General features: G+C 42.5%; 1 protein-coding gene across 5 annotated transcripts; it reads left to right on the top strand.

Annotated features, from left to right (window-relative positions):
- The first annotated feature begins 213 nt into the window (after window positions 1-213).
- On the top strand, window positions 214-10494 carry ddx4 (DEAD (Asp-Glu-Ala-Asp) box polypeptide 4). Of its 5 annotated transcripts, none has more exons than XM_084920432.1 (23): window positions 214-311; window positions 924-954; window positions 1043-1094; window positions 1213-1260; window positions 1341-1394; window positions 4053-4073; window positions 4150-4209; window positions 4469-4513; window positions 4594-4623; window positions 4706-4750; window positions 5082-5111; window positions 5187-5222; window positions 5308-5349; window positions 5433-5575; window positions 7207-7359; window positions 7435-7589; window positions 7680-7809; window positions 7887-8053; window positions 8143-8288; window positions 8404-8503; window positions 9508-9778; window positions 9880-9987; window positions 10061-10493. In XM_084920432.1, exons 2-23 carry the CDS (start codon window positions 934-936, stop codon window positions 10145-10147), a joined length of 1944 nt encoding a protein of 647 aa, XP_084776558.1. In that variant the 5' UTR covers window positions 214-311; window positions 924-933; the 3' UTR covers window positions 10148-10493. The 5 variants fall into 5 exon arrangements, with proteins under 5 accessions (XP_084776558.1, XP_084776560.1, XP_084776561.1 ...); XM_084920433.1 differs by lacking the exon at window positions 214-311 and adding an exon at window positions 345-732; XM_084920434.1 differs by lacking the exon at window positions 4053-4073 and having other exon boundaries at window positions 10061-10494.
- The last annotated feature ends 2802 nt before the right edge of the window (window positions 10495-13296 follow it).

Below are 13296 nucleotides of genomic sequence, written 5' to 3'. Positions count from 1 at the left end.
TCTTTTATTATTATAAAAGAATATTAAAAACTGAAAGAAAGCAGAATGATATTTTCCAGTAGTTGTGCAACAGCCTTCAAGTTCTACAATTTTGCCAACAGAACTATATTTAAAAATGTTCTGTTAGAAGCTATTTACAGGGGGGAAAGTTTATAATTCTTCGTATTTATTTCTTGTATTTTCAAAAATCCAGTTGGGCGGGAAAATGGCGGAAGTTGCAAGTTTGCGGGTTGTGCATGCGCGCGCCCCATTCTGTGAGCGCACGAGCAGCTGCACCTCGAGGAAGAATCTCATCTGTGAAGACACTCAAAGTACGGTTATTCTACCTGGGCTAGTTTTACTACATTGCTGTCACTTATAAAACCAATTTTCGAAGAACAAGATGTAGTTATCAGTTTTATTAATCCCGTCTTGCTGTTTTTAGTTAGCGCTTCCAATGCTAACAGGCATCGCCTTTTACGTCCACTTGTAGTTTTTTTGGTTGTGAGTGTATTCTCGAAACAGCGCTTTAAAAATGACTGATTTTAACTGTGCAAACACATGACTTAAAGCGTTATTTCGTGTTTGCGCCTAAATTGAGGGCGGAAGTTAGCCGCCGCCCTGCTCCCGCGTGCTCGATGTGTCTTGATTAGCTAGAAGAAGCGCGGAGTCATTTTCTGTACTTCAGAGTAGCATTTAGAGCCACATTTGCTTTGCAACAGTCGACGTTTTGATTAAAGACACTTGAGCATTGTAAGTGTTTGTTAAAACAATTGTATTGTTTTAAGTGCATATCACTTCTCGCGTGGTAGTCGTCACGTGCCAGATTCTCAGGAAAAGTTTAGCTTTTAATGTCGGAATGAAAGCGACAAAAAAAGAGGGGGGGGGGGGGTGTCTTCGTTATCGTATGTGATTTACAAAATTTCTTGTACTTTTTTCCTCAGGTGAGCAAGAATGGACGAGTGGGAAGAACAGGTAAGCTAGTGTAATATCCGAAGGTCACGCGTACGCACTTCGCTGAGCCAGTCAGGCAACGTCCGACTGAAATTGCCCATGTTTACAGGAAACCGCTACCTCTGGTACTTGTGCACTCACCAGCCACACCTCAAATGCAGGTATGTTCCACTTCAGATTATTGTCTGCTTTAATTCTTTCTTCCAACGGTTAAAATAGAGATTGGAGGCAGGTTAAGATTTATTTTGGTTTTATTCTGTATTTGAAACATGTTTTTAGGTACACAGGGAGATTTCTGGAGCTCTGATCGTGGTGAATTTCAAGGAGGTGAGTGCAGAAAGACAATGGAGCTCTTACAGGAAGCGTCTTGCGTGACACTGACCAGTGATTTAAATGTGTTCTTCCAGGTCGTGGTGGACGGGGTAGAGGAAGAGGAGGATTTAAAAACTCATCCTTCTCAGGTGCGCATTTAACACTCTGTTTAAGAAGTAGTATAATTGTCCTTTGAGCAAGTAAACACGTATGAAAATTAGCATTATGTATGAGCTGTGAGGTGAAAAGCCAGTAGGCGTGTGTGTATGCCTGTCATTTGGCATGCAATCATAGCTTTAAATAAAAAAATATCTGGAGTTTCACCTGCAGTAATTAAGTTTCTTATTTTGGTGCCTGGTGAAGACTTGTGTGAGCAAGGGAAACTGGATATGATGTGCAAGGGCTGCATCTAAACTGAAACTGACACTGTTTGGCATTTTAGTGGTGAAATTGTCCTGGATAATCCTCATTTCTGGATGACAAATTAGAGTAGATTTGATGTGGAAGAATGCTTTTTGGGATTGCATACAGCAGGGGTGTCCAATTTCAGGCCTCTAGTGCCTGTGCCCTGCATGTTTTAGATCTCACCCTGGGTCAACACACCTGAATCAAATGATTAGTTCCTTAGCAGGCTTCTGGAGGACATGTTCAGGACGTAATTTATCCATTTAAATCAGCTGTGCTGGATCAAGGACACATCTAAGACCTGCAGGACACCGGCCCATACAGTGTAAAAGATGAAAAGTGGAGGCAGTGTAATGGTGCATCAGGGCTCTAGAGTGCGACCAAATTTTTCAGTGGTGCGACTAAAAATAAATATTTGGTCGCACCTGTGCGACCAACTGTTCGGGTAACAAAAAAAAAAATCTCTGCAACTCTCCGTGTGGTCAACAACAGACACACATTATGCCCCTATCGTGGACTAAACCAATCAGAGATAGTCAGGGGCGGGACCTCTCTGATTGGCCGTGGTTCAGTTGAAAGTGCAGGTGGAAGAGAGAGGTGAGTAGCTTGAATAAGGCGATATCAATTCATTAACGGATTCCACACAAAGACGTAAACACAGAGCGGACCCGACACATCAGAATCAGCTTTGTCTTTCTCGGCTTTCTCACCCGACGGCCCGTAGACGGACACGCTGCCGGAGCTTAGCGATTCTGATGCGTCCGGTCCGCTCTGTGTTTAGGTCTTTTTTGCGCTGATTCTGAGCTGCAGGTTTTGTCTCTCCAACCAAAATTCGCCGAGCCAGCAGCAAAAGAAGCAGCAAACTACGCTTCACATTTGATCAATGTCGTCGTGAATTCCCTCTGACTTTCCCTCTGACAGATTTTCCCGTCTCAAATCTGTTTTCTGCATTATTCATTCGCTTATTACCCACCAGTCTACCGTTGTTTACAGCGCTGTCTTTTTCTTTTTTCACTTAAATGACCTCGGAGAAGAAAGCCTAACTTTTGCTGTTCAATACTGAAGAAATTTAAACTTCTTAAAATTATGCAAATTTGCAGAATATTGCAGAATATTTTTAAGGTTATCTGCTATAAAAAGCCAGACCAGGAAAATCTCCTTCATGTTTTTCTGTGTTTTATTCTCAGTTACTTTCACACAAAGGCATCTGCTGTGATGCTCACAATTCTGATGAAGTCTCATGTGTATCAGTACCGATAAATGATCAGAATTATAATATTTCTGACTGTCTGAGGCTAAATTGAATCAAATCAGGACTTTGAGAACCGGAATCGAATGGATTATAGAAATCAGTGATGATACCCAGCCCTAGTGAGCAGCCTAGGCCTGAGAGAAGTGGATGTAGCTGTAATAAGAAAAGATGAAAAGAACTATTGATAACTTTTTTGTTAAGTTAAGGCCTGATCCGTCTGAAATTCATAGCCAGCTCTGACACAGTGCCATCAATCTTTGAATGCTGAAAAAGCAGCAGTGTATCCAGGATATGCATTATATGCTGTAATAAATGCACTGCCCAAGTGTCCCCTCTCCCCACTGCCTTTCAGCAACAGACAGCAGCAAACAGGTCGTCAGAGGAGCCAAGATGATGATTAAGTTTAACATTTTCTACAATATTGACAAAGCACTTTAAGCACAAGTTTGTTAGTTAATAATTTAGAAATGAATATTGTCTGTATGGACTTCCCCCCCAAAGAAAGTGCACACGTAAAACTGCGGTGTTAAGCGATGCAGTTGAAAAATTTGAGTGCGCCTAACTTTTGTGCCGGTGCGCCTAAATTTTTAAAGTTAGGTGTAGCGGTGCGCCCATGTCAAAAAGTTAGTCTAGAGCCCTGTGCATTAAACCTGTTTATCAGCCTCCATGGGGTTAAAGCCGTTGTTGCACAGACAGTCCTGAGCTCAGAAAATACTTCTCCTGATGAACTTTTGGAGGTTTTCCTGATGACTTCATGGTCTTAATGTCTCAATTTGGCTCACTACTGAATAAAACATGTCAGTTCTTGTTCATTTTGATCATTCTGTGTCAGATTTATGCACTGTGCTCAAGACACAACTCAGTGTGTGCTTTCAGTCAGACCCAGCTCTTATTCCAAAATGACAATGTTTGCAGCTAGAACAGTTGCCCCCCGCTGGCTGTTTAAAGAATGTTGCGTTATGGCACTTGGCTCTAGTTTTCAGACCACAAGGTTTGCTTGACACTGTCACACACAGTACTTATCACAGAGGTGCCAATGGAGGAGCATGCAGGTGGTGGGAGAAATGGTTATCACGTTGTAGTAGGTGCATTCAGACTTTTGTCAAAGGTATCTAATTTTAGTTATCTGATTTATTTTATTATTTTTAAGGTGCTGAGGACAGTGCAAACGGTAAGCATGAAGAGTATTACATGAGCTGTTGTAGTTTTCCTCATTGTTTCCTGAGTGTTGCGTTTCTTCCTTTCAGATGGTGACAGCCAGAATAATTCAGCAGAAAGGAGTAGCTTCAGCCGAAGAGGAGGCCGTGGTGGGTGTGTGTGTGTGGGGGGGATATATACTGTTGGTCATCTCAGTGGAATGTTAGGCATTTGTAATAAAGTTTCACAGATTATGAAAACTCTTCAAATTACAAATACTGAAAGAAAAACCCTCAACTAGCAGTGTGAAAGAGGATTAACAAGATGGTTCAGTCAGTAAAGCAGTGGTAATGCTGTGCCAATGCATATTTATGCTGTAGTGAATAGAGCTGTTGATGGAATTGTAATATAACAGTTGTGTGTTATCAGGGCGTGGCAGAGGATTCGGCAGAACGGATCACGGTGATTTTGACGGTAATAACTGGAATATTGACGTGTACGTCTGTTTGGCTTTGAGCTGGAACGCGTCTGACTTGATGTTCTTATTTTTACAGCCAATGAAGAGAATGGTGACCATACAAATGGTAGTGTTAATATTCCCATTAAGACACAAAAGTAGACTGAAAGAAATGCTTGTTTACAGTGTGAGCATTTTCTGCTTTTCAGTGTCGAGAGGAAGAAGAGGGGGCAGAGGAGGAAGCTATAGGCAAGGTACGAGTCTGATTCCACTCATGGTGGGGGGGTTTCCACTGCATGCAAATGCCACATTGACTCGTACTTGTTAGTGCTTTTTTACTACAAGCCTTAATCACACATTCACATGCATTCATACATGTATTGTTTTTCCTATGGCCTAAGCACTGTGTAAACTAAATGTTCACACACTCGCACTCCAGTGGGTGCATGTCGGGCTTCACCTGGGTTGGAAAAGCTGGGGGTCGATTAGTAGACCGCTGTGGCTCTGCAGACCTCCTGAGAAATTTGATTGCAGTCAGTGTGGATTTTGAGTAAGAATAGCAGTTAATTGACTTGTGTTTTAAAGGTGGTGAGCAGGGTGGCAGAGGTGGAGGAGGTGAGTGAACGAGCAGTGCTGATCATGTGCAAATCTGTCAGCGGTATCAGAAGTGTAATTTGTGTTGTGCTGCAGGCTACCGTGGGAAAGATGAAGAGGTCTTTGCTCAAGGTTGTTTTTCATTATTGACCTCAATGAGTCAGTGCACAGAAGTTTAAAGATTTACTGATGTGGCTGGCATCTGTGTGTAACACAGGGCACCAGGATACACCTGCAGAGAAGACAGATGAGAGTGATAGTAAGTTAAACTTCATGTTCACAGATCTGCAGCATGCCAGCTTTATCTTCCATTATGTGCAGCATTTCTGTTTCTCACTGCAGGACCCAGGGTTACCTACGTCCCCCCACCACCCTCTGAAGATGAGGAGTCCATTTTTTCCCACTATGAGTCCGGTGTCAACTTTGACAAGTACGATGAGATCTTGGTGGATGTCAGTGGAACCAACCCACCACCAGCTATAATGGTAAGAAATGTTAGGGGGCAATCCAGTAGGTACACAAATCTGTTATCAGCAGTTCTTTGCTGGCTTGGTACAAAACTGGTTACATCAGTGTCACACACTGATGTATGCATACAGTACAGGTGCATGACATGTATGCTAGCTATGCTTAGTTAATTTTGGCTTACTGTGACTGATTCTGACACATTAGTGGTCCCTCGCTATAACGCGCTTCACCTTTCGTGGCCTCTGTTTCGCAGGTTTTTCTATTTTTTTTTTATTTTTTTTTTAATTTTGTGCAAATTCGCATGCTTTTGTTTAGTTTTTTACAGCATATTGTGTTCTGCGTCCTGATTGGCTGTAGATCGTTGTCAGTCAATCTCCTGTACAGTCCAGAATCATTCCATTATCAGTGGCACTTATTTGTCCTTGGCTCCGCTTTGAAAGTAAGCATCTTATCAAAGACGTTATGTTTGTGTGAATGTAATTGCCTGCTGTGGCATGTTAGAGCCTGCATTTACTCAAGAAAAATAACGTATTATTTTTAACGTTAAACCAAGATGGCTGCCAAGTGGTGAGACTGACTTGTAGAATTGAATTTTATTATTTGAAGTTGATGTTTGTATGCATTTCAGGGACAGCTGTGAGCCATTTAATGATGCAAACGTTGAGCTGACAGAAAGGCGAAACTTTCTGCAGCCTGTAAGATGGCTGTTAACTTGTAGGACGGCACACAGGAGCAAGTTAGTACACGGGACTGCAACACTTGCGTTAGTTTCTAGTAGGGCTGTGCGATATGACAAAAATCTCCTATCAGATATAAGACATTTATCGTCCTGACAACGATATAAATCACAAAAATGTAACATTTTCTGTAAATTCTGTGAATCTCGGGCAGCTCGACTTGCGTTTAGTGTTTCCAGCTGCGCGTCCTGTACCTGGATTCCAGTGTTTTAACCGATGCATGAAACGATACATTTTTAGACATAAGTTGTAACGGCCGCCGTTTTCTCTCAAAGTTTGAGTCTAAGGTTTATTTTTTAGCACCTGACGGCTCTTTTTTTGCTTCTCATCCGTAAACTCTCTGCATGCTCTTTGATGTGATTCAGTTTATTTTGAAAACTCTCAACAGGATCTTGAGCTTTATTGTGAAAGGTTTACGTGGAAAACAAACAAGCGGACAGCAGAGCCACACGATGGTTTTACCGTTGCTAACGAAAACACATAAAAACAGGCGCTTGTCCGTCCGTAGTGTGAGAAAGAGAGAACTGTAAGAAATGAATATAGCCACTACAGTGACCATCAAAACCATGAAAAATATTGCTGTAAACAGTTTATTTTACGACACCACGAAACAAACGATAGCGTAAAAGGAAACGACAGACGTTTTTATATCGTCATCCGATATATATGGTTATAGCCAACAGCCCTAGTTTCTAGTATAACCGTGCAGCTGGACACCATTCTGGTCATATTTCTGGTGACTTGCCGCACTGGTTGAAGGAGCCGGCTCTGTTATAGTTGGAGCTGTTTGGAAGCAGCTCTTAGGCTTAGTTCAAACAGCTGCGTGAAACCTGAAGTAATTTAAAGCATGGTGTCACAGCAAAATTGACTTGCCCTCGATGCTGGTGTACATTTCTTCTTCTTTCTCTCAGACATTTGATGAAGCAGCGCTGTGCGAGTCCCTAAAGAGAAACGTCAGCAAGTCTGGTTATGTGAAGCCCACCCCTGTGCAGAAGCACGGCATCCCCATCATTTCTGCTGGCAGGGATCTCATGGCCTGCGCCCAGACTGGGTCTGGTAAAACGGTACGGTTTGGGAGAGTTGAACCTGGGTGTAGACCTGCTTGTGGACAGAGGTTAAATGTGGTCTCCCTCCACCAGGCCGCCTTCCTGCTACCAATCCTTCAACAGCTGATGGCAGATGGCGCGGCGGCCAGTTGCTTCAGTGAGACGCAGGAGCCTGAAGCCATCATTGTGGCGCCAACTAGGGAGCTCATCAACCAGATTTACCTGGAGGCCAGGAAGTTTGCCTATGGGTGTGTTTCTTTGTCAAAGCCAAAGAATAACTGAACTCCACCAACATGTAGATAGAAGGTAAATTCAAGATGTTTGTCTCCACTCTTCAGCACATGTGTGCGACCTGTTGTAGTGTATGGTGGAGTCAGCACTGGACACCAAATAAGAGACCTCTCCAGGGGCTGCAATGTGTTGTGTGGAACACCAGGACGACTGCTGGACATGATTGGAAGAGGAAAGGTAAGGCTGTTTAAAGGTACCATCGATTGGATGACAAAATTGTGCAGCGCTTTCAGATGCTAATAAATGTGTTCCAGGTTGGCTTGACCAAAGTGCGTTACTTGGTGCTGGATGAGGCTGACCGCATGTTGGATATGGGCTTTGAGCCTGACATGCGCCGCCTGGTGGGCTCTCCTGGGATGCCATCGAAAGAGAACCGTCAGACTCTGATGTTCAGTGCTACTTTCCCCGAGGACATCCAGAGGTCTGCTGCCAGTTTGTACTCCTGACATACAACCAGGTCTGAATGCCTGCCAGCTCATCTCAGTGTGTGCCTGCGTGTGTGTGATACAGGCTGGCAGCTGACTTTCTAAAGACTGACTATTTGTTCTTGGCCGTGGGAATTGTGGGTGGAGCCTGCAGTGATGTGGAGCAGACGTTTGTGCAGGTCACCAAGTTCGCTAAGAGGGATCAGCTTTTAGACCTCCTGAAATCAACAGGTATTTTAAGGCAACGATTTCAAGCTTCTGGGTTTCCAGTGTTGAGAAGAACTAAAGGTCAAAACAAACGATAGCTCAGTGTAACCGAACTGTGTGTTGTGGGTTTGTGCTGCAGGATCGGAGCGCACCATGGTGTTTGTACAGACCAAGAGACAGGCTGATTTTATTGCCGTAATCTTGTGTCAGGAGAAGTTTCCAACTACCAGCATTCACGGGTAAGTGGTAGAGGTGGGAATCACCATACATCCCACGATACGATATTATCACGATACGATATTATCACGATACGATATTATCACAATACTTAACGCACGATACGATATTATTGCAATTTTTAAAAATATTTTGCGATATTCAGATTCTGTACATAAAGGTAAACTTTATCAATATTCATTTTATCTAATATCAAAGTCTCGCACTCAGTCTTTCTCTCATTTCAGTTTTATTGTTGACAAACTGAACGGTTTGTATTACAGTCTAGTCCAACTTAACTGAACGCAACCATCTGGTACAATTATAGCTATTCTGAACTATGCAATTTGTGAAAACTATGCAGCCCATTCAGCAACTGAAGAATTTGAAAGTAAATTAAAACAAAATATAATTTTACATTAAATAAAAAAGTTTTAAACTTAATTAAAATAAAACATGTCTTAAATTAAAATAAGTAAACTGTCATGTTTATTGCTGCCAAAAAAAAGTTAAACACATGTGGACAGTGAAGGAATGTCAGGATTCTTGCTCAGAAAAAGGATCAACATGCTCTGAAGTCAGAGCACAAAAACCTTTTTTGTAACAAAATATCGATTTCTGCTGTCCCTGTATCGATACATTATTAGCAAACAAAATATCACGATACTGCACAGTATCGATTTTTTTTGCCCCACCCCTAGTAAGTGGTGTTTGTGTGTTTACTGTGGCGTTCATGGAGATGGTTGTCCTTTGTGTGACGTACTCACACATGCACTGATAACACAGTTCCACCCCCACACTTGCCTCTGTAAACTAACACTGTGCTATACTTAATTTTGTGCAATAACCCAAACTGTAAATAAATTGTGTGTATATATGTATATACATACAGTTTTCTTTTTTCTAAATACTGTTCATATGTATATAGTGCTGCAGAAACTGTGCACCTCACCTTTCTTCCCCCACATGTCTGGAGATGCTCTAGATCTCATTGTACATCTATTCTATGTGCTGTGCTGGCTGCCAGTGACCGTGAGCAGTGGCAGCGAGAGCAGGCCCTTGGAGACTTCCGCTCTGGCAAATGTCCTGTCCTGGTGGCAACCTCTGTAGGTGCCCGTGGACTCGATATTCCAGATGTGCAGCTCGTGGTGAACTTTGACCTACCAAACAATATCGACGAGTATGTCCATCGTATCGGTAGAACCGGCCGCTGTGGCAACACCGGGAGGGCAGTGTCCTTCTATGATCCAGAAGCTAACAGTGAGTTGGCTCGATCACTGGTCACAATCCTGTCCAAGGTGAGAACGCTGCACTACAACTACACAATAGCCACTGTGCATCACCACAAGTGCGTAAGGTGAGACCTGAGTGCTTTAAGTGAGATGTTTGGGATTGGCAGGCCCAGCAGGAGGTTCCCTCGTGGTTAGAGGCGGCTGCGTTCAGCGGCCATGGCCCCTCTGGCTTTAACCCACCCAGGAAGCATTTTGCCTCCACAGACTTGAGGAAGGTAACTGGTTCAAGTTGTTTCACACTGAATTCTCTGAGATGTTGTAGTGTTTCACATTGTGGTCCTTCTTCAGGGTCCACAGGGAGGCCTTTTCCAGGACAGCAGTGTAACGAGCCAGCTGGCAGCACAGACGGCTGCTGACGATGAAGAATGGGAGTGAGAGCGGCGCAGTCGCACAGCAATGATCCCAATTTTCTAAATTGTTGAGCTTGTTGGAGTTTTTAGTTTTGTTGGAAGAATAGTTTGTCACAGGCCAGAGAGTTAAAATATTAGTACAGATAAAGTACTGTTATCAATATGTTGTAAAGTCTGTTTGTTTTGGGGCTGGGGTTTTCTTTTTGTTCTTTTTGGGTTTTTTTACATTTTTTTTTTAGTATTATTACTTAATTTTTTGGAGTTAAACAGTTTTTGTGTAAACAGCGTCTGTCTTACTCAAAGCCAATCTCATTGTAGTTCTGTTTCTTATCTGAATAAATGTTTAAAGCAACACTTTCATTTATTACATGGGTTCAATGTGAGCCAGCTCAGTAGGTCCTTCAGGAATGATTCAAACACACCTGGAAAACCCAGCTGCTGCCTGGAAATCGATTAAATTCATTCATTCACATTCCATCCATTTCCAGACAGGTGCTAGGTCCCAGTGTGCAGTGGTCTGCTTCCAGTCCCAGAGATCATTGATGTGGATCAGGAGGACCCAGCACCTCTCACGATGTATTCATTCACTGAGCACTGGGACCCAGAAGGGGCGTTTCCATGGAGGTTGCTGGGCTGAAGGCCTTTCCTATCCACAGTATTCCTGAGTTCGTGCAATTACACCTGATTGAAAGCGGAAGATTAATTTTTTTCCTGCTTGCACTGTTGATGCTTGCAGGGTTACACCTTCAGTGTTCATAAGTTTCACTGCAGTTTCTTTCACTTGGCTGAAATAGCAACACGTTGTGGATACACTAGATATGTTTTAATAAGTGGCGAGGACGATACATTAGCAGTGCCTCACCCATCACCTCCCACAGACTGATTATATAAAACTATGGCCCAGTGTTCGCTAGGTCAACATCAAGAGCACCAAGGCGTACAATTACCTGCAACAAAATTGATAAAGTACTGCTCTTTATTTTTCTTAAAGCAGCCATAGAGGGCGCTGTTTGTAAACTGAAACATGCTGAAATTAATGGCAACATTTTTCTACATTTAGCTCCAAACCTTATAAAAAAAACATGTTTGGGGGGTTTTTTTAGTCACTTTTTCCAACATTTATATTTGTTACAGGAAGCTAAATAATTAGCACATTTATTCTACTGGTCAATGGAAATACTGAAATAAAAGCCCTGCTCTAAAGTGTAGCTGTAGTGGTCAGGTTGTGACTGCTCTGCCTTGATGGTCACTTCTCACCAGGATGTCCAGCAATTTAGCTGAAAACATGGGCAGAGCCGTTTTGGTTCAGCAGCAGTGCACCTTCAGCAGCTGTTCTGTACATTACTAGAACACATTAAAAATGAAAAGACTCAGATGCAGGTGAAGGGCAGACTTTCAGCTTTAATTCAGTGGGTTGGGCAAAAAGATTGCATAAAGATGTGAGGAACTAAAGCTTCTTTTCAACAGAATCCCTTCATTTCAGAGACTCAGTATTTGGACAAATTAACTTTAAATGGAATGTTCATTTCTATCTGCCCAATCACTGTGACTACATTTAGCTGGATGTGAGCTGACGGTCTCTAAACACCTCAGAGTTCATCCAGCTGCTTCTGTCTGTGTCACGTCATCAATAAACACTAGTGTCCCAGTGGCAGCCGAGCCCGCCCAAACCATCACACTGCCTCTGCAGTGTTTTACAGATGATGTGAGTTGTTCCACACCTCCATACTTTTTTTCTTGCCATCATTCTGGTAGTTTCATGTGTCCAAAGCATGTTTGTCCGAAACTGTGCCGGCTTTTTTACATGTTTTTTTTTTAACAAAGTCCAATCCAGCCTTCCTATTCGTGAGGCTTATGAGTGGCCTGCAGCGAACCCTCTGTATTTACCTTCATATAGTCTTCTCTTTATGGTCGACTTTGAAATTGATACGCCTGCCTGCTGGAGAGTGTTATTCACTTGGTTCACTGTTGTGATGATGTTTCTCTTCACCATGGAAATGATTCATGTAGCAATTTCTCTGATTGGTTCTGTTCAGTTCTGTTTGACCACATGTTGCCTGTTTACAGTAAAATTTCCAAATGCGAACACTACACCTTAAATCATCTCCAGGCCATTTATCTGCTTAATTGATAACAACATAACGAAGGAATTGTCCATACCTGCCTATGAGCCTTCGAGTCCCTTGTCCAATTACCTTTGTTGCCTTTAAAAAGAGGGTAAGACGAAGAAACTCCTAAATGCTTCATCCAATTCCAACATGGATACCCGAAATTAAAGCTGAGTCTGCACATCACATCCATGATATAACTATAAGCGGAATATGTTTCAGTAAACAAAACTCGTCAGTGTCCAAATATACACGGACCTAGCTGCAGGCCTTTTCTACTCTGAGTGCTCAAAGCACTTTGTACAACACATCTCAGTTACACATTCACAGCAAACACATTAATGCAAGTGCTTTTTCTGTCCAACATTCACACACAGTCACAGTCAGATAAACCCACTGGGAGCTGTAGATTAGATCAAATCGCCAACTTTCCAGTTAGTAGACAAACCTGCTCTAGCCACGCCCACGCCACACGTTTTGTGGTGTAATGTCTCCTTTAATTATCAGTATTTAAGACATCAACATTTTGATTTGACACACATGCTGAGTGAAGTGCTAATCTACACGATAAAAATGGTTCAGTGCTCTGTGTAATGGGTAGACAACAGTATCATAGTCTGAGTCTACACGTTCCATGAAAGGGTAACAGAAACCTTAGGGATGTATCTGTGTTTGCATTTCAGGTTCCTCTTCCATCAGTTCCTCAAGATCGTGCTCCACACTCATGTTTTGTGTAGGAAAAACAAGACCTGCAAACACAATACAAAAGATGTTGTGTGCTCGCCCTCGTCTTCAGCATCAACGTTACGCATACAGAGAGGAGATTTAAGAGCAAAACTAGCACAAGGTGGCCTTATTGGGAAGATCTCACTGGTCTGAAACACAACAATCTTCAGAAACCTGCACAGGAAAACATTTTATATTGCAGTGCAGAGATATTTACTTTCTGATTCATACAAGGTACATCTGAAAAATGGAAATGGTGAGTATGCTGAATGGAAACGTATTGAAACTGTAAGCTCGATGACCAGTTTGATTTTGTGACTGCAGTGAGTATGAACAGAAT

This window comes from Perissodus microlepis, chromosome 23 (genome assembly GCF_051167445.1).
Source record: "Perissodus microlepis isolate ML-2025 ecotype Zambia chromosome 23, ASM5116744v1, whole genome shotgun sequence".
In the NCBI taxonomy this organism is placed as follows: Eukaryota; Metazoa; Chordata; class Actinopteri; order Cichliformes; family Cichlidae; genus Perissodus; species Perissodus microlepis.
The sequence above is the reverse complement of the archived record's forward strand: the minus strand, read 5'-3'. Positions and strand labels throughout refer to the sequence as shown.

What these genes read in the sequence shown, in the direction of transcription:
- ddx4 (XM_084920432.1), top strand. Translation starts at nt 934, where the DNA reads ATGGACGAGTGGGAAGAACAG. An exon ending in CAGCCACACCTCAAATGCAG is followed by an intron (nt 1,095 to 1,212) that starts GTATGTTCCACT and finishes ACATGTTTTTAG; the next exon opens with GTACACAGGGAGATTTCTGG. An exon ending in CAGCCGAAGAGGAGGCCGTG is followed by an intron (nt 4,210 to 4,468) that starts GTGGGTGTGTGT and finishes GTGTGTTATCAG; the next exon opens with GGCGTGGCAGAGGATTCGGC.